At 36.7% G+C, this 27616-nt stretch overlaps 1 protein-coding gene across 10 annotated transcripts in view; it reads left to right on the top strand.

The window, feature by feature from the left end:
• Positions 1–27616, top strand: part of unc79 (UNC-79 domain-containing protein) — a 149744-nt gene that overhangs the window by 59184 nt on the left and 62944 nt on the right. For 6 of the 10 annotated variants that reach the window (XR_014443471.1, XM_083137393.1, XM_083137409.1 and 3 more), the window contains exons 18-26: positions 1621–1750; positions 6301–6473; positions 10135–10283; positions 10700–10857; positions 10975–11156; positions 13011–13212; positions 23152–23340; positions 25531–25644; positions 26880–27025. Coding sequence is in view for 9 of the 10 variants with exons in the window: in XM_083137393.1 (XP_082993519.1) it covers positions 1621–1750; positions 6301–6473; positions 10135–10283; positions 10700–10857; positions 10975–11156; positions 13011–13212; positions 23152–23340; positions 25531–25644; positions 26880–27025 (1443 nt within the window). In the remaining variant the exon portion in view is untranslated. The remainder of the gene's footprint in view (positions 1–1620; positions 1751–6300; positions 6474–10134; positions 10284–10699; positions 10858–10974; positions 11157–13010; positions 13213–23151; positions 23341–25530; positions 25645–26879; positions 27026–27616) is intronic. The other 4 variants (XM_083137400.1, XM_083137415.1, XM_083137439.1 and 1 more) reach the window with 4 other exon arrangements.

The following is a 27616-nucleotide window of genomic DNA, read 5'->3' as shown; positions in this document are numbered from 1 at the left end:
CAAGAACACGTATTTAATCACACTTCGAAAATTTATTTTGCTTCAATGTGTAGGGATGTCATAAAACATAGGAATACATTTTCTTTTCATGTAACGTATTCGGGTGAAATGCGAGTGAACAACAGCATTATGATGACCGCGCCATCCATGAACAGCTGACGCGGAGTGATACGTTACTCGAAGTGAGACGGTTGTTTACAGAGGGTCGGAAGGTTCGTGATTCTTAGTTTAGGTGCCATGTGATAGGAACTTATCCATATTTAGCTAAGGTTTCTGCTATATGGTCTCAGCCACCCTATTTGATCTGAGTTCAAGATACATTTTGTGGACAAATTGATCCGCTGATAGAAATAGAAAAAGCTATACATAGGGAGAAGAACTACTACACAGCATGGAATACTTCTCAAGCACATTTTCTAATTGATGAGCTAAATAAAGAGAAATACATATGATAATGCAGCAACCTTTATTAGCTGAACATTGATCCTATGTGGATATATCTTCTTGAAAGTCTGAAACTGATATTACATAAATGACCATGAAAGGCAATAAGAATTCAAGATCTGACATGTGGACTCTGAGTACTGTTTTGCTTATTTCCTGCTCTTACCCCCACATGCTACACGAGTGAAAATGTTATGTAATTCATCTTCAAATATTTTCAACAGTAGCAGCTATCATCGTTAGGAGATAAGGAACAGGTTGAATTTTTTGTAAGGTAAGTTGATAAAACCATTAAAAGGATAAAAAAAAGAGTAAGAATTCTGATTGGCCATCTTACCAATTTACCAGCAGATATTGCTATTTATCATAGCAACAACAAATACCGTACTCTTCCAATATTGATTTATTATATTGATCTTGAAATTATGTTCCATAAGAGAAAATTAAGAATTCTTGGCAACAGGTTTATATAAGTTCTCATAAATTTCTTGTTTTTTGCTAATGTGACATGTTAATGTTTTGTAAAATGCTCAAGAAATTGCTTCACTCTGGACATGTCAACCAGAACCTTTTTCTAAAATTAATACATTTGTAAGATATATTTGGCATGTTGTGCAAGCTGCAAGTTGTATAGTAGTGTTCTTTCTTCTTGTATCCTGTTTCTTCTTTCCTTTCCTTCATTTCTTTTAATGGTTTTGTGAGTGTGGAGGAGATGGGATTGATGTGTGTAAAATGGACTTGTAATTGTTTCATTAATTGTTTTGTGTGTTTTCTTTTAGTCCATGTTCCCCAAAGTAAAATGCAGTGGAAACAGCATGGATCAAATCAAGACAAGTATCCAGTTGTGTTCAATGTTTTGTGAGTTCAAGTACTTAACACCCAATGAGCAAGTGAGATCGATAAGCAAGAAATCAAGAAAAATCGATAAACATTACCTTGCAATATTAATATGTATTGCAAGCTAAACTCTTTGAAGCATTAAAGCAAGAATGGCACTACTGACAGTAAATAAAGTACTTTAACATTGTGCAAAATAAGGCTTTAAATAAATGGATGCTTGGACTGGCATGATGAGTGGGCTATATGTGTGCGAGTGCATAAATCTCTTCCTGTCGTCTTTCCTATTGGCTCTTTTCCTTTTTGTCCGAGGACTGTGTTAATCTATGTTTATTAAAGTTTATTCCCTTGCAGATCATGACGGCAACTGTAGAAACTGTTTCGGAACTGGACTTGGCTCCAATCATTCCATCAGAGAAGGTGGTCAAAGCAGTTGCCAGGGCAGTCACCATCACCGAAACTGACACAGGTGAGTAGGAATGAGTTTTAACAGTTTCACCTAAAATCATATTCAGGATTGCTACGCATCTGGAAAACCTGGAAAACTGAAAAATCAGGGAAATGTTGGAATTATGCAGATTGTCTGGAATTTACGTGCATTTTGGAGTCTGCAAGGAAAAAAGTTGCAAAATGAACAAGCAGTTCACTTCCACTTCTGGATTCGGTTCTTGTGATTTCACTCCCAAAAAAGATTCAGTTTAGAAACTTGTTTCTTTCGTTCTTATGATTCTCAGTCTTTTGTAAAATTATGGTTTCTTCGAATTTCTGTAATAAATTTTCACGTTTATAATACTAGATATTAGAAAGAATATCAAAGTAAAACTTGCAGTCCAGATATCTGTTAGATGACTAAGGTACATTGACAATATGATCATAATTATCGGAAAAGTTGGTGAAGATGAGGTTATCATCTATTATTTTATAGATCTTAGTCTTGTTGGCATTTCCTATAAAATTCCTATATGCAACAAAAATTTCTCCAGATGCTGTGTACTTATAAATGTAAGTAAAAAGCAGCATTTTCTATGACACTATAAATCCGCCATAAAAAGAAAAATTGTGTATGGTTTATGAACTTTTTCTGTTGTTTTAATATTGTGGGGATCTGTTATGGTGAAATAAGGTACCTGTATTACCTTAGCCTGAAGGCTAGATGCATGTGATTGTTGCACCCAATACATTTGATGCCGATTGTAATTTTACATTTTACTCTTCGAATTTTCACGTTCTTGTGTGTGTGTAGAATGAAATTTGCTAAAAAAAAGTTGTGAAAGTGATTATTCATAATAATTAACAGGTTAGAACATTTAATTGAAAAACTCTAGGTTCAGAAGCAAAAATCATGACGATGAAAATGTCTGGAATAATATCATTTTTGGACTGGAAAACCTTGAAATGTCAGGGAATTTCATAATAAAAAAATCGTAGCAACCCTGATATTCACAGGAGAAAGTGTACATTTCATGGAGTAATGAGAGACTCCAAAATTTTTTAGAACATTTGTCACCTTATAGTTTACCAGATTTTCCAGGCAGTCACATTTGTGTTCAAATTAAAATATAATGAAACCTCGATTTAACATTTAATTTTTGTATTCTCAATAGAAGAAACTACGGGATAAGTTACAGATGTTCCTGATTTCAATATTTTTTTTATCAAAATTTGTGTAATGCAAGTAAAAACAAATAGTACAGATAAAAAGGAAAACTTAACATTTTTTTCTCTTTTTCTTATTTTCTTTTTTTGGTAATACAACATCATAGAAAAGTTACAACTACTTGAAATGATGTGTGCGCTCCACAGTGATTGATTTGGTTTATTTTTACTTCGCATTTCTGCCACTTTTGGCTAATCATGAAGGCAAGCCAAAGTGGCAGAAATGTAAAGCAGTGGCGTAGCGGCTGCCCCTGCAGGGGCTCCTCTATGTTATCTCTCTGTGCTTCTGAAATTGTATATAATCCGAAAAATTCAACAGATAGTGTCGCTTATTTGAAAATATGGTTTTACGAAACAGAAATCTGTTTTCCAGTAATATATGAAAACGTCTGTGATAATAAACAGGGGCATATTGTCTCAGCCAGAGGGGGCCCGGGCAACTTGACATATGGATCTCCTCCAAAGTACAGAATTAACTTACTCACAGATGGAAATTGATAGGAAAATTCTCTCATGGAGGGGTAGCCACGGTTGGTTAGGGCTTGGTGCAGACGTAGGTTGTAGTTTTGGCGGGATAAGGGGGGGATGAGTTGAGGTGTTGGCCTCTGAGAGCTCTCATCAACAAACAGATCACAAGAGCCACCTTCCACAACCGCACCAAACAACCCAAAACCAATCCCCCTGCTCTGATCACACAACAACCCCCCCCCCTTCATGAAAATCAGACATACCCTCCACTCCCTCTTCCCCATCCTGCACAGTGACCCCGACACCAGGGACATCTTTCGGGATAAACCTAGGGGTCGTCTTCCTTCGCCCCCCCCCCCCAACCTCAAGAACATCTTGGTCCAAAACACTCCCACCCTTTCCACACCACTCCCCCCAGCTCACAGGTGCAAGACCTGCCCCATACTCATCACCTCCACCACCTTCCTGATCCCCACAGCTGCAGGTGAGTTCACCCTTCACCCCAAGGGCACCTGCCAGTCATCCAACCTGATTTACACCCTCATCTGCCAAATCTGCGGCAACTTCTACCTGGGCAAAACCTCCACCCCTTGAATCTAAGGATCAATAATCACCTTTCCTCCACCCAAAACTGATTTCACAGTTGCCATCCACACCAACAGCCATAATACCACCTTCAACAACTGTTTCCATGTTGCCATAATCCATCCCCCCCCCCCCACTCAGACACGTCTTTCCGCAGGCTATGGGAAAGGGCCTATATATCAGGCATGCACGCCACTATACCCCCAGGACTTAACCTAGCCAACCAATAACCTTTTCCCTTCTTCCCTGAAACCACCCACCCGATGCAGTAAACACTGGTGAAAGTACCTTATATTTGTTTCCTATCGTCTTTCTCTGGCAACATTGTACCAACCCTACAGTTAGTATTCTGTGCTCCTACTCTTCGTCATTCTGTGAACCTCTTTTCTTCTTCGTTGAAAATGTGGCCTAGGTCACGAAATAACAAACTTTTTTCCTTTAATGTGGTAAGTGTTACTGTCTCCTTCTTCATTTGTGTTTATCCGCCCTTCTGGAACCTTTTCTCATCCTATACCTGTGTCATATATATATATGATAATGAAAAGTACTTTAACCAGTGTTTACTGTAAGGTGGGTGGGTAGTTTCGGAGAGGAGAGGAAAGGATTACTGGTTGGCTAGGTTGAGTCCGGGGGGTATAGTGGCATGCATGCCTGCTATATAGGCCCTTTCCCATCGCCTGCGGAAAGATGTCAGAGGGGGGTGGGGGGGTAAAAGATGGATGATGGCAACACGGAAGCAGTTATCGAAGGTGGTGTTATGGCTGTTGGTGTGGATGGCAACTGTGAAATCGGAGTTTTGGGTGGAGGAACGGTGATTATTGATCCTTACTGTCTCCTCCATCATTTGTGTATATATATATATATATATGAAGATAAGGATAAGGATGAGTGATGATATGATGAAATTGATGAAGGGACACTCACAAAGAACACCCATACCCAGGCTGGAATTCGAACCCAGGACCCCTGCCATCATAGCATGCCGTGCTACCCACTCTGCCAATGAGGCCAGCATGTGCTGCACACGTAACATGGAATGCACATGGAACATTTGTAATGTTTGTAACCCTGTAACTTTCCCACTATTTTTTTTTTTTACTTTTGTAATTTTGCTAAAAAAATACTTGTGGAGATTTCCTTTAAATCAGTACCAATTTTTGTTTACCTGCATTGCATACAATTTGAAGAAATCATTATTGAAATCAGGAACTTCATTTTGACTTACCATGCATTAGAATTTTTTCATAAATTTTGTATTTTCTCTGCACTTCAAGTTCTTTAGCCACAAGCCTCTGAAGAACATGTAATCAAGGTTCCATTGTATTGTATTGTACTTGTAGTGGCTAAAACTTTGATATTTTATGCATGTTTCACAATGTTTCGTTGTTCCTACTGTTGAAAAAGACACACTACAAGCGATCACAAAATTGAGGAAATATGTAAAAAAAGAATTAGCTGGTTGAAGCCAGTATTACTTTCAATCATAGCCAATTCTTTAGCAATATTAATAACTTTCAAAAAAATTTCAAAATTTTATTAATAAAATAAAGGGGAGATTGCATTACATTGTAACTTCATCATTTCAATCTACTATAATTTACTCTGATATATTAGTAGATTCATAATTTACTCTGATATATTAGTAGATTCATTTGTATTAGCATCACATTTCTTTAAATTCTTTTGGCTAATTGTGATGATGAGAATGACTGATTAATAAGATTAAATTAATAACGAGATGCTCACAAACAACACCCATGCGCAGGCTGGGAACCTAAGAACTTCTGTGGCAAGGCAGAAAATCGTCCACTTAATGTTCTCAGCTGGTAGATTTATGTGTGTGATAATCCAAATATAATATAGCCGTTATTTATTACAGAAATTATTTTTTCTCATTAAGCATTCATAAAAAGTTAATGAATATTCCCATATTGTATATCTGGTATGTGAGCAAGTGTATCATTCAGTACAGTGAATTAAAATCATGTTTTCTGATACGAGTACTAGTGATGTCATCCAATGCAGATAGATTCAAGATTCTAATTCCAAGAACAGAAATACAGGAGAGATTTAAAAAGAAATAGTGTTGGATGTTTGATTTTGAAGGCTTCTGTAATTTTATAGCCTACACCATAGTTTTAACTTCTTAGTAACGCATTAATTCGACATGGCCTCCTGTGTTTTACAAAATACTATTACAACATATCTACTTAATACAAAAGAAGAAAATTATTTGTATTAGTGGACATTTTGTGGTGTGTTTTTACTTTACAGAATTCTCATATTAAAAACGCTTATTCTTTCATGTAGCAACTGCAACAGTTCAGGTTGCTAAGGCTACATTGGTGGGTGAAAATGACCAACCTATTGATGTAGGGGAAGATGAGGATGATCAAAACTTCTGGCACACAAGTGTCGGGAAATTCCGATTTGCGATCGAAGAGCTTCCACAGCAACTTCAGTTCATCCACCAACTCCTTAAAGTAAGTCAAAATATTGTGACTGTAATTATTACCTTTACAAATACTGTTTCATGTTGGAGTGCATCAGAAGTGAATTATAGGAGAATATATAATTATTTAGTGGGTCGAGTTTTGTTAGTATTTCATAAAACTGGGCTTGAATTCTAAAAACCCATTGCAAGACAAAATTGTCTTTTTCTTCACATAAAGAAACCATTTTAAAGTAATAATTGAATGTGTGACAATTGCTAATCAATAATAGTGATAGCTGATATCCGCTAATGTTTTGGAAATAGCTATTGAAGTAAACTTTTGTTCCAGTAATTTTAATGCATCTAGTTTGATTATATACATCTGATACTTGTCTTTTGAAAAAAATAATTTATTGTGTTTATTCTTGTGTATGTTCAAATTAAGTATTCATTTCATTCTAAACTCCAGAGCTTCAAGTGTGCATTCAGAAAGAAGTAAGTAACATTGCATATGTAAGTTACTATTCTCATGTAATTCTATTGGATAGGAGGACTATACTGTAAGCATGTAATCTTATAGAATACTTCTAATTTTTTTAAAGGAAATTTTGACCTCTGGAAAGACAATTTGACAGAACTTAGCTTAAATTAACTCCATTCAAAATTTGTAGTACTGAGACCTTGTAGAGAAACAAAACCAGTATGTCTTTCATCTGTTGGATGATTAGCCTTTTGTGTCCCAAGCGTCTCGATCGAGATACCCAAATGTAACCCTCACGGTCCCAAGCATCTCGATCGTGATGCTGTGTCAAGGTCGTACTTTTTACGTTATAACTTTTCTATTTTTGGCTAGAATTTCGATTTTTTTTATATTGTTCCTAACACATGTATTTAACAGATTTTTTTTTTCATTTTTTTTGTCTTCATGAAAATGGAGGGGAAATGGCGTTTCTTTTCAAGGTCAAATTTTTGCCGACAAAGGAAGATGGGCTTTGTTGTTCTAAAGCAATGCTTTTCACTCCCGCCTGTTAACTGCATTCGAAGGAAACTTGTTTATCAGTATCCGATGTCAAAATGAAAGTTTTCCGTGAGGGTGCAAGCAGGGAGTGGGGGGAGGGGGAGGGGGAAGACTGGTTGTTGAATCTGCGTTGCGAGAATGGAATTTCAAAGCACGCTGAAGGAAACCTTTGTTTTTTTTTAGCACAAGTGTCCACAAGTTACAACAGGGGTTACCCTGCATTGTCTAAAAATAGAATTTCAAGCAGCTGCAAGAATTGGCGCTCATTTTTCACTTCGTTCTAGCTTTTCGTCCGTGAATGTTGAGCGTAGGTGTCGTTTTGTGCCCAAGGGCAAGGACATTTTTTGGGTGAAGTGACAATTTTTTAAAATAATTTTTGGGGGTTTTCTCCCTTCCCCCTCCATATATACGCCAAATTTGCATAAATTTTGCATTTTGACATTTTTTCGGGGGCAGGGGGAAACACCATTTTTTTAAGAAAAGTATTTTTGAGGGGATTTCCCCCCCTTCCCCCTCCATATGTACGCCGAATGTGCATAAATTATATATTGTCTGAATCTGTGATTCATTCTGCGTACAATGGTATATCTTTCATATCTCTAGGGCATTTAGTTTCTGAGCTATGGTCATTTCAATGTAACTCTGCATTTTGAAGCTTAAATCTGTGGCGTGCCGACCATTCCTTTTGGGGGTACAATTCAAGTTACATTGGTCATATGATAATAATGCAAATATTTTTGTGTTCCTTACATGTCAGCGATAATTTCTATGTGCATTTTGAACTTTTCATATCCTTTTTTTCGGGGGGCAGGGGGGAGAAACCCAATTTTTTTAAAAAAAAGTATTTTCAGGGGATTTCCCACCTTTCCCCCCTCCATATATACGCCGAATGTGCATAAATTATGGTAACACTTTACTATACCGGAGACGTATTTCTTCAAATTTACTGGAGAAAGTACTTACGCAAATCACTTTCTGTAGCTTTGTTGATGTTCGGGAATGTAGTTTTCATCCATTTCAATGCGAATGCATGTGGTTTTCTATGAAAATCTATTTCTGACGCGCTATTGCTGCTGCCGCCATTCACTTTCTGCACGAGAGCACAATATTGTCTCTCTCGTATTGTCTGTATATGGTAAATTGAACGAAAGGAGTGCTAATGGAACCTAACCTAACAGGCCTAACCTAACCTAGTAGGCATACCTCGTCCCCGTGATGGTTCGTGGGCTATCGTGAATTTTTGGGCTAACGTCAATGGTTTTTGGGGCTACCCGTGGATGGTTTGTGGGAAATAAGGAACAAAAGTAAGTACTCGTTAATGTAAGAAATAGAATTATTTTTGTTAGAAATTCATTATTTCACCTAAAGAAATGTTCCGCAATGCAGAATAGTACGTTAGCAATGTAAAAAATTGCGAAATAAATCATTGATAGGTGTCTCCGGTATAGTAAAGTAGTACCTAAATTATATATCGTCTGAATCTGTGATTCAATGTGCGTACAACAGTATATCGTTCATATCTCCAGGGCAAATAGTCTCTGAGCTAAAGTCATTTGAACGTACCGCTGCATTTTGAAGCTTGAATCAGTGGCGTGCCGACCATTCCTTTTTGGGGTACAACTCAAGTTACATTGGTCATATGATAATAATGCAAATATTTTTGTGTTCCTTACATGTCAGCGATCATTTCCATGTGCATGTCGACACTGTCATGTACTTTTTTCTTGAGGGGAGGGTGGGGAACCAAATTTTTTTTTCCGAAATATTGGAATTTTGAGAGTTAGCCCCTCCCCCGCCACATATACGCCGAATTTGCATAAATTTCATATAGTCTGAATCTCTGGTTCATTCCGCGTACAACGGTATATCACTCATCTCTCTAGGGCAATTAGTCTCCGATCTACACTCATTTAATTGAAACTCTGCATTTTGCTCAAAATCGGCTCGGGACAGAGAGGCTTACATGTGAAAATAGCCTTGGGACTCAAAAGGTTAGAATTCAATTAAAGAAAATGCTCTAGATGTGTTACTCATTTAAATATTTTTTTGTGAAATATAGAGTGAAGGGAGGGGGTGGGTGGTAATAAAATGTAAACTTAACATACAATTCTTAATTTCAAAAGCTTATATTACACATTATAAAAGCTGTAGAAGGTTAAGAAAACTGGAAACACTCGCGTGACAAATTAAAGAACTAATTGGTAATTGTTAGAGCCACATATTTATGGTGAGTAAGATCAAGATTTCAGTACAAGAACGGGGCACATTTTAGGATCAAAAGGAGTATTTATTACACAATTCTTTTTTCTCATTAAGAGTTCATAAAAAGTTAATATAATATTCCCATATTGTATATCTGGTATCTGAGCAAGTGTATCATTCAGTACAGTGCATTTTGATGTTAAAATGGTAATTCACAAGAAACATGATCTTGAATGCAGTCATAATTACTGCAGATTAGTAATCCAATATAATCCAATCCATTTCATTAATATTATTTAGGGCAGATTGCAGTTTTAAGTTTCACTCATGAAATATAACTCTTTATTTCAAACAATATGATGTCCTTAAACAATCTTACAAAATTAACTAGAAATGTGCAAATTGTCATAATTGAGATTGTTCATTTATTGATATTAAAGTAGTGTAATTTAACTGTGATATTTTTTACATGCATGAGGTGTATTTTCAGGAGTTACCCAATGTTGAGGAGCCAGACATTTTGTATCATATGCTGGAGTGCTTGTACATCCTGATTTTGCATGGTGATGCATTAACAAAGGCCGCAAAAGACCATCGGGGGTTCGTTATATGGTGCCAGGAAAATCTTTTGGTGAAGAAGTAAGTGGTGTGTGTGTATGTATATATGTGTGTGTGTATGTATATATGTGTGTGTGTGTTGGGTTGGACCAAAATATACTTTTGCTGATATTAATAAGGTAGTCATATGAAATTTGTGGAGAACAATAACTGACAACACTTTATGAAGACCTACTTTTTTAATTCAGTACAACTGTTGGCTTTGCCTTTCAAATATTAGAAATTTATTTTCAAAACCACTAGAAATAAAAAAGGTTTAAAATTACTTCCATTTTCTAATAAAACAATGTGCCTACATGGGTTAATATCAGTACAGTTCCAATCTGTCCAAACCATACAAAAGATTTGTGTGCAAATGTTCATACCAGTTCAGATATAAACTTATATATGAATATTTCTTTATTCGTAGATTGTAATATTTAATGTTCTTCTTTCAGTTTATGGAACTTGTTGTCAGCCGACAGATCTCATATGGCTGAAGTATGTGTTCCTATTTTGTTGCATTGCATAACACTTCCATGTGGATCAGATGTCTATTGGAAACTGATAGAAGATGAATTTCATAATCCTGATTGGAAAGTGCGTTTTATTGCAGGTAAATGTAAAATTCATGAGGTTACAACTGTGTGTGTGTTTATGTAGTTTTCTTTACAAAACTTATGCATTGTAACATTATCATTATATTGCCTAATGTTCATATCATATGTTGCAGCTGAGAGAGTAACAGTAACTGCTCGTTTTATGGACTCAACACCCCTGAAGAGCAACCAGTCTCTGCAGTCTGCTTTGGCCAATGCATTCTGCTATCTCATATCCAGCATGGATGATGTAAATGTGCAAGTTGCTCAAAGAGCAACATTATATTTGGGCACCATTCATGACCAGGCAATGAAAGTAAGTAAAGTTGTTACAAAATTTTCATAATGCATTCAGAAATCTTTGGATCATTGTTCAATAACTTTTATAGTTTGTGATTGTGCAGATTTCCTCAAATGTTTTTCCTTGTTTGGAACTGAAAACTTGATTTGGTAACCCAACAATGAAGTGCACATTATGTTTGTTGAGTAGAGACCAAGCAGTTCTCTTGAGTTATGAATTGGACAGTTGAGCATACAATGTTAATTGGACATTAGCCAGATGTGGATTTCCCAATAGATCTCATAGGCCCGGGCCTAGAGCGGCACTTTGGTAGGGGCGGCACGATTGTTTGTTTTAAATTTATAAGGAATACCTAATTCTCGAATTGCCTCCTTTATTTCTGCGCTCACACGAGTGGAATAACATAATGTAGTTGTATTGTAAATATAAGTTAACGAGGAATATTTCTTAAGAGAGATAGGCTAGCAGGGCTCGGAACTAGTTTACTAATTTGTTGTTTTAATTACCGACGTTGTTGTTTCGAATGTACAGTATTGTGCTGAGCCAGGTCGACGATTGTGGCAAGAACGTGGAGCCTGCCGCTTGCTTTTGAAAGACAACACTGGCTTGGCTGCGTTCCAGGAACGCCGTTCCTTGTTACTGCTGGCATTCAAAAGCATGTGATTCGGGTTGAATTGTTGAGAATTAAACTGTCGGCACAAGCATTATTAGAGGGGTTTTGCATTGTATTCTTCTACTGTTAGTTGCTCTGCTCAAGAATATTATTCAAGTAGGAGGTGTGTCGCATCTCACGTGTGTCAGTGTCCAACGTGCATTTGTTGGGGTATGTTTAAAACATCATTATGCTCATTATGAGTGATCAAAGAGTAAGACTCAGTGGGTCACAATACAAAAAGAGAAAAATGAAAAGCAGGAAGCATTTCTGAAGAAGGTTCGGAAAATCAGTTTTTTTTATACAGAAATGTAATCAGGAAAAAAGTGAGGAAAGTGCCGTTGATGAGCCCAGTGTGTGTTCTGTTCTATCACTTAAATGAGGTAAAAATAAAAGTCTTCTCTAGAAATAAGGAAAATATTAAAATGTAATTTATATAATTTATGTCATATCGCTGTATTACATTTTTTGTATGTAACTATCATTTAATTAATACTGCATGTCGTTAATAGTAATACAGAAAATAATGATTTTTTTTTCATTCTTGATAGACTGTGTGGGGGGCGGCAGAGCTTGTTTGGCCTAGGGGTGGCAAAGAGGTAAATACGGTCCTGACATTAGCCATGATCTAGTTTTTCTACCACTTAATACATATTCTAAGCTACATTTCAAGAGAGAATACCTTCTCTCATCTTCAAATGTACTATTGGTTTCCCCGAGGGTGCAGAGGTAGCGTCATTGCCTTTTAATCAAGGGGTCCCGGGTTCGATACCCGGAGGAGGCATATAGTGGTTCAGATCCCACTTTAAACTGTAGGTCCAGTCCCTATTAGCCTCTTGTGGACTTAAAACTCCAACTCAATCAATTGTACAATTTTCTTTTTTACCACTAGTGGGAATCAAACCTATGACAGATGACCTGTGATTTACTGCAAATCCAGCACACTAACCAAATGCTCCATGGCATGGTGCCCCCTGGAACACTGGCAGGTGGTGGTTGCCCTACCAACTAGACCACTGGACTTGACAATACACAAGTTCCAGAACTTGATTCATTTCAAACTGATTTACAAGACCATGATGTGCCTAAGCAATTGACTGTTATTTTATATTGATTATGCTCTGAACAGGAGCAATATAATACTAACACTTATAAATATTTCCGTGTAAATGAATGCTGTGTGCATTTAATTCTAATATGGTTTATTTTTGTTCCAGTCTTTGATTATGTGCCTGGAATCCCAGTTTGATTCTGTGATCATTGATCGCCCCATGGTTCTCCAATCATTGTATCAACTACACAATGGTTTAAGCGACAGGAAAATCCTGACTTGGGATTTTTTCCTTAATCGCTTTGATGCATTATTTCTGGAGGCACAAATAAACCTAGAGAAATGTGGAGATATTTCTTACATGAGAGGTATAGATTTTACTTCTTCTTTTGTACTTTCCTTTTCATAGACCAACTGCCATAAACTCCTTTACTGTTCTGTAGATCTTTGTGCAATTTTTTTCTCTGTAAAGACAATGACAGACTTCTTGTGCCTTAGAAAATGAAACCGTATAATAAAAACACTTAATTTCACACTGTGCATTTCATTTTTAATAATATTTAAAACTAAACTCGTGTTGATTAATTGCTACCAAAATTATTTCAATCTATATTGCATCTTTCTCAAATGCCTTAAGACTGAGCTCTTTTGCCAAATTGATGGGCATTTTCCCTGAAAGCATTTATGTACACTTGGGTATATACATAGTTATTTTCTTTTTGCTGTTGTTCATGTACCACAATTACATTCAGATATAAACCGTGGTGCAACAGCCTGTGAGGGCCAAGGCCTACCTACCGACTGCCGGCCATCATCCAACCAGTTACGGAGTCATGTGTGGTGAACACGATGAACCCCCAGTCGTTGTAGGCTACGCTACTCATTCATAGCCCCCAAGTGAGCCTACCTGATGGCATAGTGGTAACATCGTTACCTTGTAATCAGTGATCCCGGGTTTGATACCCTATGGAGGCACATTGCACAGTGGTTTGGATCCCACTTTAAACTGTAAGTCCAGTCCTGATTAGCTTATCTGTGCATAAAGTGGACTTAAATCAACAATTCGATTTGTAACTCCAAATTTCCTCACGATGGTGGGTTGCCACCGCTCCCATATGCAGGCCGAAAGCTCAGGAGAAAAGTCGTTATGCTTGCCCCAGGAGACTCGAACCCATAGCCAGAATCCAAAGCTTGCATCTCAGACTTATGGCCACTGTGCAGGACACACATTCAGATATAATTTATATAATTATACCCACACACACGCCCACATCTTGTTACCAATGTTTCGAAATTATTAACCTTAGTAAAACTCGTCTGATTATATAATTGAGATTAAGTGAGGATAAGAAATTTATTCTACCATGAGGTACTTGACAAGTCATAAATTATTACTGTTCCTTATGTGACAGGTCATCCAATACTGAAAATAGTACAGATAGGTCATGTTTCATTGCTGAGAGTTTTATAGCCTGCAGGTAAGGGATCTATGTTCTTACTAATAGTAGTACTTCTGACTTTTCAACTAAGTATAATAAGCAACAGTATAATTGAAATTAACAATCAAATAAATAGGTGTTTCCTCATTTCATGCGAGCATCTTACTTTCAGAATTTTTACTGTAGCTAGATTTGCTTGTGTGTATATAGATATACCCTTTACTTTGTTAAGGAGCTCACCTTCACATCTTACATGGGTGCAAATTGCCTGTGCCATGTATCTGTAAAGGTCTCATCAATCATTTGGTCACTCTTGTTCATAAGATCAGAATTATTAACATCTTCAATTTTGTTTTGTGGACGATTTTAATTTATCATTTCATTCACTCCATCATCATTTAGTACTCCATTTATTTTTTTGGTTTCTGTTCATTACAATGTTATTTTTTTATCATCCATTTCTTTCACTCTATCATTATTTAATACTCCAGTGATGTAAAATAATAAAATAAAAACAGAAAATTAACCTAAACACCTCATCTTGAGGAAAGATTTATAAAAGAATGAGGTATATACCAATATTGCGTTGGTTGACTTCATTTTGCATGTTTAAAAAGTTAATTTTAGAATGGCATTCTGGGAGTAACTTTAAAAGATTGAGACTTCAGTAAAGTGGACAATGTTTTCTTCTATTGCAAGGTTTAATGATGAGTCGTAGAGATTTTAAAGTCGTAAGTAGTGATAAATTTTCTTTTTCCATTATTTTGATAGTTGTAGATAAATAACTGAATGAAGGTTTTATTAAAAATGTTTATCATTTAGACACCATATGAGTTGTTACATTAATTGGATGATAAATATGATTTTATATGCATGTTTCATAAGCTTCAAATAAGTATAAACTTCCTTAAATTATTAGTTTGCATTTTGTATTTTTTAAAAATGCATTTAAAAATTCATTTAACTGCAAAAATCGTCTCTTGATGCATTTAACTGCTTATAAAGCAAGTTTTGGCAAGTTTTCTTGTGAAATTGTTGAATATCAAGCCTTACGTTATTTTTAGTGAGTTAATTTACCATTCTGTACCATTCCACAGGGTATAACATAGTGTTCAATACATAATGATTCAGTTATGCTTGATGGTGGTAAAATGTATTTGTGTACACAAATGACCAGAAATGATCCTCACATTAATTCAAAAGATGTTCCAGGTAAGAAAAAAAACATGAAATATTGGAAGAAAGAGAAAAGTGAGCAATATCAGGCAAAAACAGTACACTTGTGGAAAAAAAATACTACCCCATAGGACTACTGGTATTAGTGTCCTTTGAGGGAAATATATCTTTCCACTCCTATGCAGAAGAACCTTATAATTTGGCACACAAGGCTGTAGAAGTTAAGGGCAAATCCTTTTTTAACCCAAATTTCTAAATAACGCAAGAGAAATTTAGTAAAAAATGATGAATAGTAATATGTGAAACGTTTGCTGATGCCACTAAATTTTGCATATAAATTTAATCAATAACCAATATATTCTACTGATCTGATTTATAATTAGTGTTCCTTCATTAACTTCCCTTGTTTTATGTAACCAGGCAACCACAATGGGTTTTTCTCTTTGAAAAATGAACTTTGGTATTTTGACATTTCCTTTACAAAACCATAACATATGAATTATATGTTAAAATAAATAAGCTTAATAACACAAATGACATAATTTGGCACTAAATTATAGGCTATTTATAAAAATATCCTATTGGTCAAATTATTGGCATTTGAATGGATACACCAATACAACCTTTCTTAGCCAATTCTGATAGTATCAATTGATCTGTTCTAATATATATATATATATATCCTCCTCTCTGTCCCCACTTAGGGTGACCAGACGTCCTCTTTTATCCAGACATGTCCTCCTTTTTAGGTGTCTGTCCGGCTTCCGGGCAGATTTTTTAGAAATTGGTAAATGTCCTCCTTTTTTGGAAAGAGTATACCATTGACCATAGCAAATGTGCTGCATAGATAATGCTTTCACACACAATGATCATCATTTAAGGCATATCACTTGGGGCACGATAAGAATTTGGGCAATGCTCACCTAGCATCTGGGAGCTGAACACGATCACTTTCCTGACTGTCATTATTGCCTTGTAATCAAGGGGTCCCAGGTTCGATACCCGCTGGAGGCACTTTAAACTGTAGGTCCAGTCCCAATTAGCCTTACTGTGCATAAAGTGGACTTAAGTATTATTCTAACTTGTGGCTTCTCCCTCTGAGAGTGCTTGAACGCTGTGCAGTTCCTTTTCGATTGATTGATTTGTTTTTACTTCGCTTTTCTGCCACTTTGGCTAATCGCGAAGATGGGTATGAGCAATGATATGATGATTTTGATGAAGGGACACCCATTCCGGGATTTGAATCTGGGACCGCTGGCATTGTGGCACGGTGTGCTAACCACTCTGACATTTAGGTCGGCCAGTTCATTTTCAAGTTATACATACGCGATACAGAAACATGTAGTGAGAATTTTGATTATCAAGTAATATTTACTTCGATGAAATACTGAAGTGAAAGTGTAAATTCAACGATAATCTTGCAAGAAAATATCCAGCTTTTAAAAGATGGAAGAAATGAATATGAGGTAAAGTGTAAGGTGGCTGTCACTTTCCCCTGCTGTTGAAAGAGTGCTAGAAATGTTCGTGGTATTAAAATCATATTTCTCTACCCAATCTAAACTACCTAAGTACCTAAAATTTTAATTCAGATCGTGGAAATAAGTTAAAGCAAATCGTACTTGTTACATTTGCATTGACTTATGGGGATATTTCATTCAAATATCCAAGAATTAGAAAAGGAGTGAAATTGTGTGCTTCAAATTGTATATATTCTTCGTCATTTGTTAAATAGCAGATTAGGAGATTGCTTTCTTTGCACCTTTACCTTTAAGGTAAGAGGAAGTTATTGAAAGAGATCACCTGAAAAGTATCTGTGAGCAAAATGTTGGTAAGATTTTTTTATATTGATTAAATTATGCATAATGGCAAATGTGTTGCCATTTTTTTGTGGTGTCCTCTTTTTCATGACTTTGTCCTCCTTTTTCGCCATGCTCTGTCCTCTTTTTTGAATGTATGTGTCTGGTCACCCTATCCCCACTCTCACTGAGACAGGTACTATTCCATTATGGAAGAATGTAGTATTTATATTAAATGTGTGTGCAGTCTGAAATTGGACAGCTCCAGACACACTTCCTTTGATTTAATTTAATGTTTTCTGTAAAGTGTTCCTGTCTCATATTGATCGGTTTTTGTTTATAACCATTTTTCACGTCTCATTTCATGTAAACGATTAATATTAATGTAGACATTGCACACATAGTTTTCTCAATGTACTTCATAATACCTATAACTTCATTGAAGAACACAGGGGCAGTGTGTGGAAGAAACGTTGAGAATGTTGTGAGAATTAAACTACAACAGGTCCACCATTTGCATTATTATTAATCATTTTACTTTGCTTTCATGAAGAGTATGAATAGATTTAGGTCCCCTTTTGTTACTTTTTTTTACACAGAAGTAAGGATGTAACTTTCAGCTACTTTTGGATTAGACACTTTTTTATTTTTTACTGTCATCAAGTGTACAATATTACTTAATTGTATTGATGTACTGTTAATGTTACACCCTGTGTATGCTGTATTTACTCAAATCTGCTCATAGCAAATTTATGGCACAAAATATGTGTTTTGCGTAGCTGTATGTGTGTGCTAGGATAACTAATTTCATTTAGTATAAATACACAATTGGTTATGATCAAGCAAAGAACATGGAGACTGTAATAGGCACTAAACTCGTTGAATGGATGAATAGTGATTAGGTTAAATGCAACCAGCTGAAGCTGGGATTTATACGAGGAACCTTTTTGTAGTGAGATTTTAATTCTACCACTGAATTCACTCCAACCAAGACACCAGTTGAAATATCTAAAGTAGGGATGGGCTAATATGAAATTTTGACCGATACTGATAAGGTACGGATATAAAATTTATCGATACAGATATTCTAACATCTGGTATAAAAAGTAATGGCATTGAGATTATCCATAAATATTATAACGAACTGGCAGAATTTTGCACTAAATTTTAAGATATTTATATATACAGTGGAACCCCGATTTTACATTTTTCAGGTGCCTGTAATATACAAATCGTAAAGTGCAGGAAACGTAAAAAGTGGGAAAGCATAAGGGAGGGGTGAAACTCAAGTGTCAGTAAGAAATGACTTCATAATCGACTTTTAGGGGGTATATTGTGTCAAAAATAATTAAACAACAGTAAAGAAGTATGATTATGAATTTCTAAGCGGTAAAAAAGCAAGACGTATCGGGTAATTGGAAGGGTGCGGGGAGTGATAATTCATAGTTGGACGTCAAGGATCTTTATTGAAGTGTGACTCCATTTAGTGACGGGGATCGCTGGAGACCCAAGGATGTAGCTCGAAGAAAGAGCGAGAGGTTAAGTTTAACTCGTTGGCCCGCCTGGCTGAGAAGAAGGAAGATGAAGAAGACAGAGCTCTCTCCACACTTACCTGGCCCAATCGCCGCTGGCTACCCTCAGGTCCATGCTGGTGTCGCCGTCTCGTCTCACCTCGGGCATCCTCCGTGATTCAACTCGCTCGCGGCGCTTACTGCGCTTATCCCGACGGTTTCTTTGATCTACGATAACTGTGTTATTTTCATCCCAAAGGCGACGTTTTATTCCCTGTGAAAATGTGTTGACCCTGCAGGTTTTCATTCCTCTACCACCAGGTTGATTACCTCTATCAGGCGGCCGAACTCAGTAGCGACGGAGGAACGTTAGTGCTAGGCCAGCGGTATGCTAGGTATTGGTTGCACGATTGGGTCAGAGTACTGTGTGAAGAGGCGATGTTCTAACGTTTGCTCAGTTTCCCTCATCATTATATACGGTAATCAAAGTGTCCTGGATTCAGTTCACAATGGAGACATGTAGAATAATTCAGATCCCACTTTAGCTGCATGTGTGTCCAGTCCCGATCAGTCCAACTGCATAAAGTAAACTGAAAACAAGCTTATTGTCAAAGTTATGCATTTTTTGACGTCACAATACAGGGAATTGTTATCAGTGATGTGCTCAGGATTTTCGAAAGGATGGGGGAGGAGTGTTGTTACGTCTACTTTTTAATAGTTCTCATTTTGCATTTTTTCCAGCCTTTGACGTTTTTGGTTTTTTTTTTTAGAAATACTTGGCTAAAAAGGGGTTATGACCCCCATCAACCCCTCCCCTGGGCATGCCACTTATTGTTATTTACATCCATATTAATCCAAGATTTATTGTTGGATTTAGCAGTGTTGCAGAGTGCAAACACCCCTTCCACCGATAGTTTTCCCGTAAAGAACGTTTTTTTTTCTTGTCTCCCCCTCCATGTTTAATATTTTGCGATTTATTATTAGCATCATGTGCATTTCCTTCCTGCACTGTTCTGTGAGTTCAAGATGTTTATCAGAAGGCAAAACAAGAAAAAAATAGCTTGTCTTTTAACTCTTCGCTTTGTGTCTGATGCTGGTGTTTCGTAATCTTCAAAAGCAAAACAACCTTTTGAGGTGAGATTCAAAACAATTCTGTTTTTCTTCCCTTTATGATGGATGAGTCATTGCTCTGGAGCCACAAGACAAAACACTGATGCCTGCTGCCAGTTGTACACTGCCCACAGACACCTTGGACCAGCGATAACGGGAGGGAGGGGAAGTGAAGACGAACAGGTGGTGGAGCGGCGCTAATGCAGTTGTTGAACAAAAGTCTTATCAGATGTGTGCTCGTTCCTGACCAAGTTGCAAAAGGAAAGAAGGGGGGGAGGGATCACTGGTTTACGCTCTCGCCTCAATGCTTATGACATATGAGCAACATTTCGGACACAGATAGAGGCAATAAAAAAGAAAAAAAGATAGAGGCTGGGGCTGAATCATGCACACCAGTGGCAGATTAATGAGCTCGTGTAGCGGGGGCAGGGGGAGATGCGTGACTTTTTTCTTTTTACTTGTAGACTGTACGCTATGTTCGTAGAATGTACGTATCCAGGAGAGACTGCTTAATTGTAGACTGCAGAGGAAAAAAGAAGGAATGATAGCTTTTTGCCTTTATGTTAATTGGTTGTCTCTTACACATGAGCAAGAAAATCGGGGCAGAAATACTTGGTACTGTTTAATAATTACATACCATATCATGCTGATACCTTAGGAGGCAAACGCCCCCCCCCCCTCCTCCCCAGGAAACAAGAATAAGTAAAGGTAAAGTTCACCATGCACTTTGCACCATGCCGGGACACACACACACAGGGGTATGTGGGAAATGATGTGACCAGCACCATTCTCTGGCTGCCTTTACCCTCCCTATTCTTCGATCTCGGCCAATTTGGAGGTGATGTGATCAGCACCATGCTTGGGCAGCCTTTATCCCCCAGGGTTGCCCCAAGGTACTCATTTATTTGATGCTGGGTGAGCTCCAGAGGCAGCTTAGATAACCTACCCAGGGAATCAAACCCGGGTTTCCAGTGTGGCAGTCAGATGCTCTACCAACTAGGGGACCACGGCTCCCCAGCGAATGAGAAAAAGTAAATAAATATATGCTCTTTTGGCCCAAATAAACGTTTTAATGGTATTTAAATGTGCACTAAATTTTACTACTCCTAGAGTATATTGACACACCCCTTGTTTATCCAATCATTTTTCCCGACTCCATCACTGTACAATGCGCGAGTCACATAATCTGCATAAAAAAATCCATTTTCTGCCCCGTGCAGAATAATACATGTGTCCGAACTTCGCCCCCCCCCCCCTCCCCAAATCAATTGATTTGACAAGAATATTAATTCCGTCAGTGAGTAAAATATCACTCATCTACCTATAGAATAAATGAATCACGTTAGCTTCAGCTTCATTCTGATGACCAAATGACATAGCATTAGTGAAAAAACTTCAGATTAAAAATAATTTACAGTGAAATATAGACTAGATCCAATATTATTTCCTTAGGAATCTAAACGACTTCCCTTTAAAGAAGTGCAGTTCTTATTCAGTATCGGATAGCAGAGGCTGGCAAACCCTTCTTATTTTTTTTCTATTCCAATGCTGCAGACGAGAAGAAAGGAAAAGTTTTCACAAACAAGCCCCCTTCTCGCTTTTCTTTTTCATTCCTGTCAACTAGGAGGGATTCCGTAAATCTGTGTGGGCAAAGAAGCGAATGGTGATCAAGTCCTTTTGTCAATTTTACACTCTGAGTGGGGAGGGCGAACTTCCGTTGCCCAAATTCTAAGGCAGGCACCATTTAGTGAGAATCAATTTGGCAACAGTGTGCTTGTTGAATAATTGGCCAATTGTATCTTTACCGGGAATGCAAGAAGTGCAGTTTTCCCTTCCTGCCCGTCAAGGAAGGTGCGACAAATGCAATCTGTGCCCTGCCTCTTCCCCCTTCCCCCACCTTTCACTGAGCCATGCCTCTTCGCTCCCTCCTCTTGCATGAAAGCCTAACATCTGGAAGTTCAAGGTCACATTGTGAATGAAACAGCTGCGAAAGCAAGAAAAAGGAGGGAGAACTTACGTGGTCAACAGAACAGGTTTCTGCCAAATTTTGAGACAGCATGGCTTGGAAAACGTATAAAGCGGGAAATGGGAGTTAGAACGAACGTAAGATCGAGGTGAACGTCCTATTATTTAACATGGCCTTTTGCCGGGGCCTGACTGGATGAACATATTAAGCAGGAAAATGTATAAAGCGGGAACGTAAAATGGGGGTTTCACTGTATTGGATTGGTAAAATAATTGGCAATTTTACCCATAAACTGATACACTGATATGCCTATACCAGCTGATACTGATAGAGTATCGATTAATCTGTCCCAGCCCTAATCTAAAATAGTCATACAGAACAACAATCCAACATGTCCTTTGGAACTCTGCAAAGTATATGATTGGCAATATACAGAAATCAAATGGCAATAAGAACACAAATACACTCAAGAAGAATATGCATGCTGTCAGAACAATTTGCTTCATCACCATTATCTTTCTTTTTTATTTCAAATGATGAAGCTTCTATGTTGTTTCAATTGCAAGCTGCATTTGGTATGTTTGTTTCATGATAGATTACTAAACAAAACTAGTGCAACAACCCATTAAGTGCCAATGTTTTCACAGCAGCTTTATTATACGTGAGCCTACTACTTTTTTTCAAGTAACTTCTCAATTGTCTTTATGGTGATGGGTCAGTACTGAAATTTTGGAGGTCCCAGCAGGGATTGAACCTAGGACCACTTGTACTAAAGACAAGAGCCATAATCACTTAGCCATGCCAGAATTCACATAATAGATATGGGGAATATTTTTTTCATTTGTTAATGTAACTTTTCGGTGCATGTGTGAGGTTTTTAGGATGCATTCCACCTGACTTTCTCTCTTCAAAATATGATTGATTGCTTATTCAAAGGTAAGGAATATTCAAGTAAATACAGCATATCTAAAATTATATTTATTTCAATACAGAAGGAGAATAATATTGTGTATTGGCAAGTGATATTGCCATCAGTTCTATAACTTTTATGTGATATATCTCTTTTTTTTTTCTCCTTATGTTGTAAAATATTAGCATATGAATAAATATTTTAGTATATTAAGATTATTTTCATGCTCTTTTGCATTCATGGTGCATTGTTATGGACTGGCACGTTTCAAAGAAGCAAGAGCATGTTAAATTTGCTTGCTGATCATATTACGTTAGTATTCAAGTTTCTTTCACATGGATTTTGTTGAATGAAAGTTTTTGTATAGGTTTTTCTCTAATAAAAGTAATCCTGCCACAGATCTTCGCAATACTGATTTGAACAGCGAAGTGTTCATTCGCAAGCTTCATAGAGCTCACGAAGCTCTTACTTTGTCACAAACTGATGGCACCAGCATGAAGACTTTAAGCGCTAGTTTTGGAACTAAGTGGCCGTATAAGAGAACTATGTCTGCTCCAGCTTCTATGGCAGTTAGGCAAGAGAAGCAAGGTAAATGCAGAAGTGTTGCATGCTGGGAGAATGATTAGTGTGTGTGTATTTTTGCTCTTACTTGTTTCTGATCTAACAACATTGTGTGTATTGTTATGGTTTTTGCAAAGTAATGGTTGGCATTTGAGGCTTTATGTTGACATGATGTATGATTTAGTTCTTACTAATTCTTTGAACAAAATCTCGGTGAACTTAAATGACTTGTAGTAAGTGTTTTCTATTTCTTACAATTTTCTTGTACTGAAGTTTTGCCAGTTTTGTTACTTCCATATGCTGTACTTAACATGGCTTTCTCTACCCTCCTAGGTTAGTGCTAATGATGATGATGAAAAATGAACTAGTTTTACAATGTGATACACTAATCACTACATCACCTGGGATTCAAACCTCTAATAGTAACCACTCCTCACAGAGGGCAACCCAGTTTTGTTATTGTTTTATTTATCATGTTCGTTGTCTTGAAGAAGTCTCTATATATCATCACATCTCTTCATCTTCTTATATCCTCTGTAAATGTATCATATTTCATATTCATAAATTCATCTCTACATATTGTCTTTCAACATTCCCTTGCCTCATGCTTTTCTAGATAAGCTGAGATATTTCATATTTTCACAAGTTCAATTATTAACCATTTACCCAACTGCTCCCTTCTGCCACACAAGGCACCATAGATCTTGTGTGTTGATATCTCTATGGTCTACGGCAGAGGTTCTCAAACTTTTTCATGTCACAGTGCCCGTAGTGTGTCAAGATTTTTCCGTGGCACCCAAGTCAGAATGTAGGCCTATCTAGCACTTGCAACACACTGTTTGTGTGGTTAGGTAGGTTGTTTGCCTTACACAAACATTTTATGTGTAAAAAGTACTAAATAAGCACATATTTGTGTCATTTCTTTGAAAATATTGGAACTTTTGCGTTGCCCCTGTAAGCCAGTCATGGCACTCCAGGGTGCTCCGGCATACACTTTGGGAACCACTGCTGTACAGCTCAAGGTGATAAAAATATGTTGTCAGAAATCAAGTTGAAAAGATGTCATGGGATTAAGTTAGAATAAGTTAGCAGTAGTTTTACGAAATTAGTGTTAGGTGATCAAGTACCTCTCATGCATTTGTTCCATTCCCATATTTAGCAGAGCATTGAAATGCTACTTTCTTTTTAACTCGTTCATTATTATCAGTGTAATTTTGTGTGTGTGTGTTTTTTCCCCTAATTTGGAACATGGTATATTCCAGGAGGTAGGGAATTTTGATACTGTACAGGCACCTGAGGTTCGATCTCTAGGGATTTTAGACTTTGTATGTGGTTGCCTCGTTCATTTGACTCTGAAGCAAACCCTGAAATGAGTACTTGGAAGTAAACATGAGGGTATTTGAACATGGTGCTGATCTCAACAACTCCATCTGCAGCCAAGATTGAGAATGTGTGGAACCTGACGCCAACCTCACTCTGTGTGCTGGTATAAAGTTCGTTGGTGCCACAATAATATGTGTAACATATAGTATACCTGAACTTGAATGATATACATATTTACTTTCTTAATAATTTTACATGACTAACAATGTCACCCAATAGATCAGGCCCAAAACAATTGGTCTTTTTTTTTTTTTTAATGATGGCAGTGAGTCACTGAAATCCATAAGAGAGAAGAGAAAAATATTTTGCAATTTATACAGATTTTGTGATTATTTTTATTGAATAAGTAAATAACTCAGTACTTTTATTCTTGATTAACATAAATTAGATTTCAAAATAATTTTAGACCTATTGTATGTGTATATTCCTATTATTTTTTTTAAAAAAAATCTTAGATAAATTTACTATGAAAAATATATCAAATTGCATTTTCTCTTGTTGTGACATTTTGTTGAAGAAATGAAAGATTTTAAGCAAAATCAGTTTTGTTTATACTATGAACTCTTCCTCAGACTTCCTTGTGAAATGACTATTGAAAATGGAAACACACATTAAAAATCTTAAATTTCTTTTCATAAATCATAAGAAAAATCATGAAATACAATTTATATAAGGTTCCCAAGTTCTACATTTTTTGTTATCAGGGCTGTACACTGTTGATAAATTGTATAATGATACTGGTAAAAAAGTGAAATTCTGTTATGGTTGATAATTACTGCTAACTTATTTATTTTAATAATCATCATACCTTATTAATATTATTTTGCATTACAGAAAAGGAGAAGGTGTATAATAGGCAGTCATCTGCTCCGATCTTGAAGAGGAAAAGCTCCCGCTTTGGCCTTGGTCAGTTCCTAGGGTCTATCCCTTCCAATAACAGTGTTCCAGGTAGAGTAGTGGGCAGGCCGTAGGGCCAAGCTGTAGTGTTGTAATAGTCTACTTGGAAAGGTAACTGTCTGCTTGTTTGCTTCCCTCTTTGTTGTCAGTGAGATCACCCAAGATGTAACCTCTTACCAGCATGCGCTTGTAAATATATCGTGCCAGGTAATGTCGCTATGTGCTTTTTCTTTCTGAATGTGTCTTTAATTTTCATGTGTCAAAGCATGTTGATCAGTAATTTTAATGTAGAGAAAATGTTGATAAATGTCAGACTCTGTATTCATCTTTTTTCTCTCTTGGACCTGTTAAAGCACTGAAGCAAATTAAATACTCTACATGGTTTGGTTTGATTTTTGTTACTTAGCTTTTCTTTTCTTCCACTTTTGGCTAATTTGTGACAGGGAGGATGAGTGATGATATGAAACTGATGAAGGGACACTCAGGGCCCAGGGTGGGATTCAGACCCAGGACCCCTGAAAATACATGTGGAGAAATATGATTACGTTAAACATTTGCAATACGTAGGGTAAGTAAGTTTTGGCAATATATTTTCATTAATGAAAACTAAGGTTAAGCTTACATACTTTGTACCAATATTGACACTTACTGGCCCTAACCCATACAAGTACTGGTGCTTGAACATTGTAACAATTGAAAGTTGTGTAGAATATTCCAACTATATCAACTCAATCTAGAAGAGTTTTACTTCAAAATATTCATAGGTATTCATGTGAGGTAATCACAATATTACTACAAAAGTGTTGTATGTATTTTGCAAAACCCATAGGGTACTTAGACTTCACAATAGAATTGGTGGGTATGTTGAGATTAAATTCGAATTTTTCTAATGCCAATAATTACTTTCCCATGCCAACAACACTGAAAGTAGCTCTGATGATCACTCAAGACTCTTATCAGTGTGATCCTGGGGCCCGCCCTGAGGGGTAAAGATGGTAAGAGCATTATTGCTGATCGCATTATCCACTATGACTGAAAATGAGAAGCCCCCCCCCCCTTCTCATGTGTCTTTATGACTCCAAAACTGCAAAATGTATTAGTTTGCCTTTTATTGTTTTTTTAAGATTTTTATGTTATAAAATAGTGTGTGTCTTGAAGATAATTTGCGAAAATTTGTTTTTTGTCTTCCATTATTAGGAACTTTTTTTTTTTTTTATATGTTTAGTGTCATAGTATATTGATAATTTCTCTGTTGCTTAATGACTGGTATGTTTTATTCACCTTAGATGGTCATATTCATTCCCTTAACTCTGCAGAAGATGGGAACCTTGTGGCTTTTTTACACCGTGTAATTGATTTCGAAGAAGCTGATAGGGAGACCATGCACCTTCTGGTATTCTTGTTGATGCAGTTCTTGTCTCGATCTGATCAGGTAATTATACTGTTGTAATTTCCATAAAAACTGTATGTAACAAAAATGTGTGAATATAATAATTTGTTATGTGAAACTCTTAACACCATATGGTGGATAGATCATGTTCAGATCAGTCATAGATGATATGGAATTCCTAGATAATGCCAGTGCAAAAACTTCAAAGTGTTGAAGATTTACATTGTAATGTGTTTGTTGGGTAAAATATATTATAAACAGGAAGGTGACCCAGAGGGTAGGAATCGAAATTGATATACCCCCAACTAACACGTTACAATAGTCGTGTACAGCCTTTTGACTCGTTGTCACGCGTCTCTTCAGTCTCTTACGAGATCCAATGATCAACAAAATGCATGAGATCAAACAAAGGGAAGTAATCGTGCTCTCTAAACTAATATTTTGCATTAACTATATCAAAAGGCACATTCTCCAAATTTGTGTTGCGATCATGCATCAGGTGCATAATAACACTCAAATACCCTGTAACTACTTACGTACGCTCAAAGAGCTTTAATCAATTGAACCACAAATAGTAATATTCAATCAGGTACACATTGACCAATACTTAAACTTAATTATTGCAAGAAGTAT

Source organism: Lepisma saccharinum, chromosome 1, assembly GCF_977018435.1.
Source record: "Lepisma saccharinum chromosome 1, izLepSacc3.1, whole genome shotgun sequence".
Classification (NCBI taxonomy): domain Eukaryota; kingdom Metazoa; phylum Arthropoda; class Insecta; order Zygentoma; family Lepismatidae; genus Lepisma; species Lepisma saccharinum.
The sequence above is the reverse complement of the archived record's forward strand: the minus strand, read 5'-3'. Positions and strand labels throughout refer to the sequence as shown.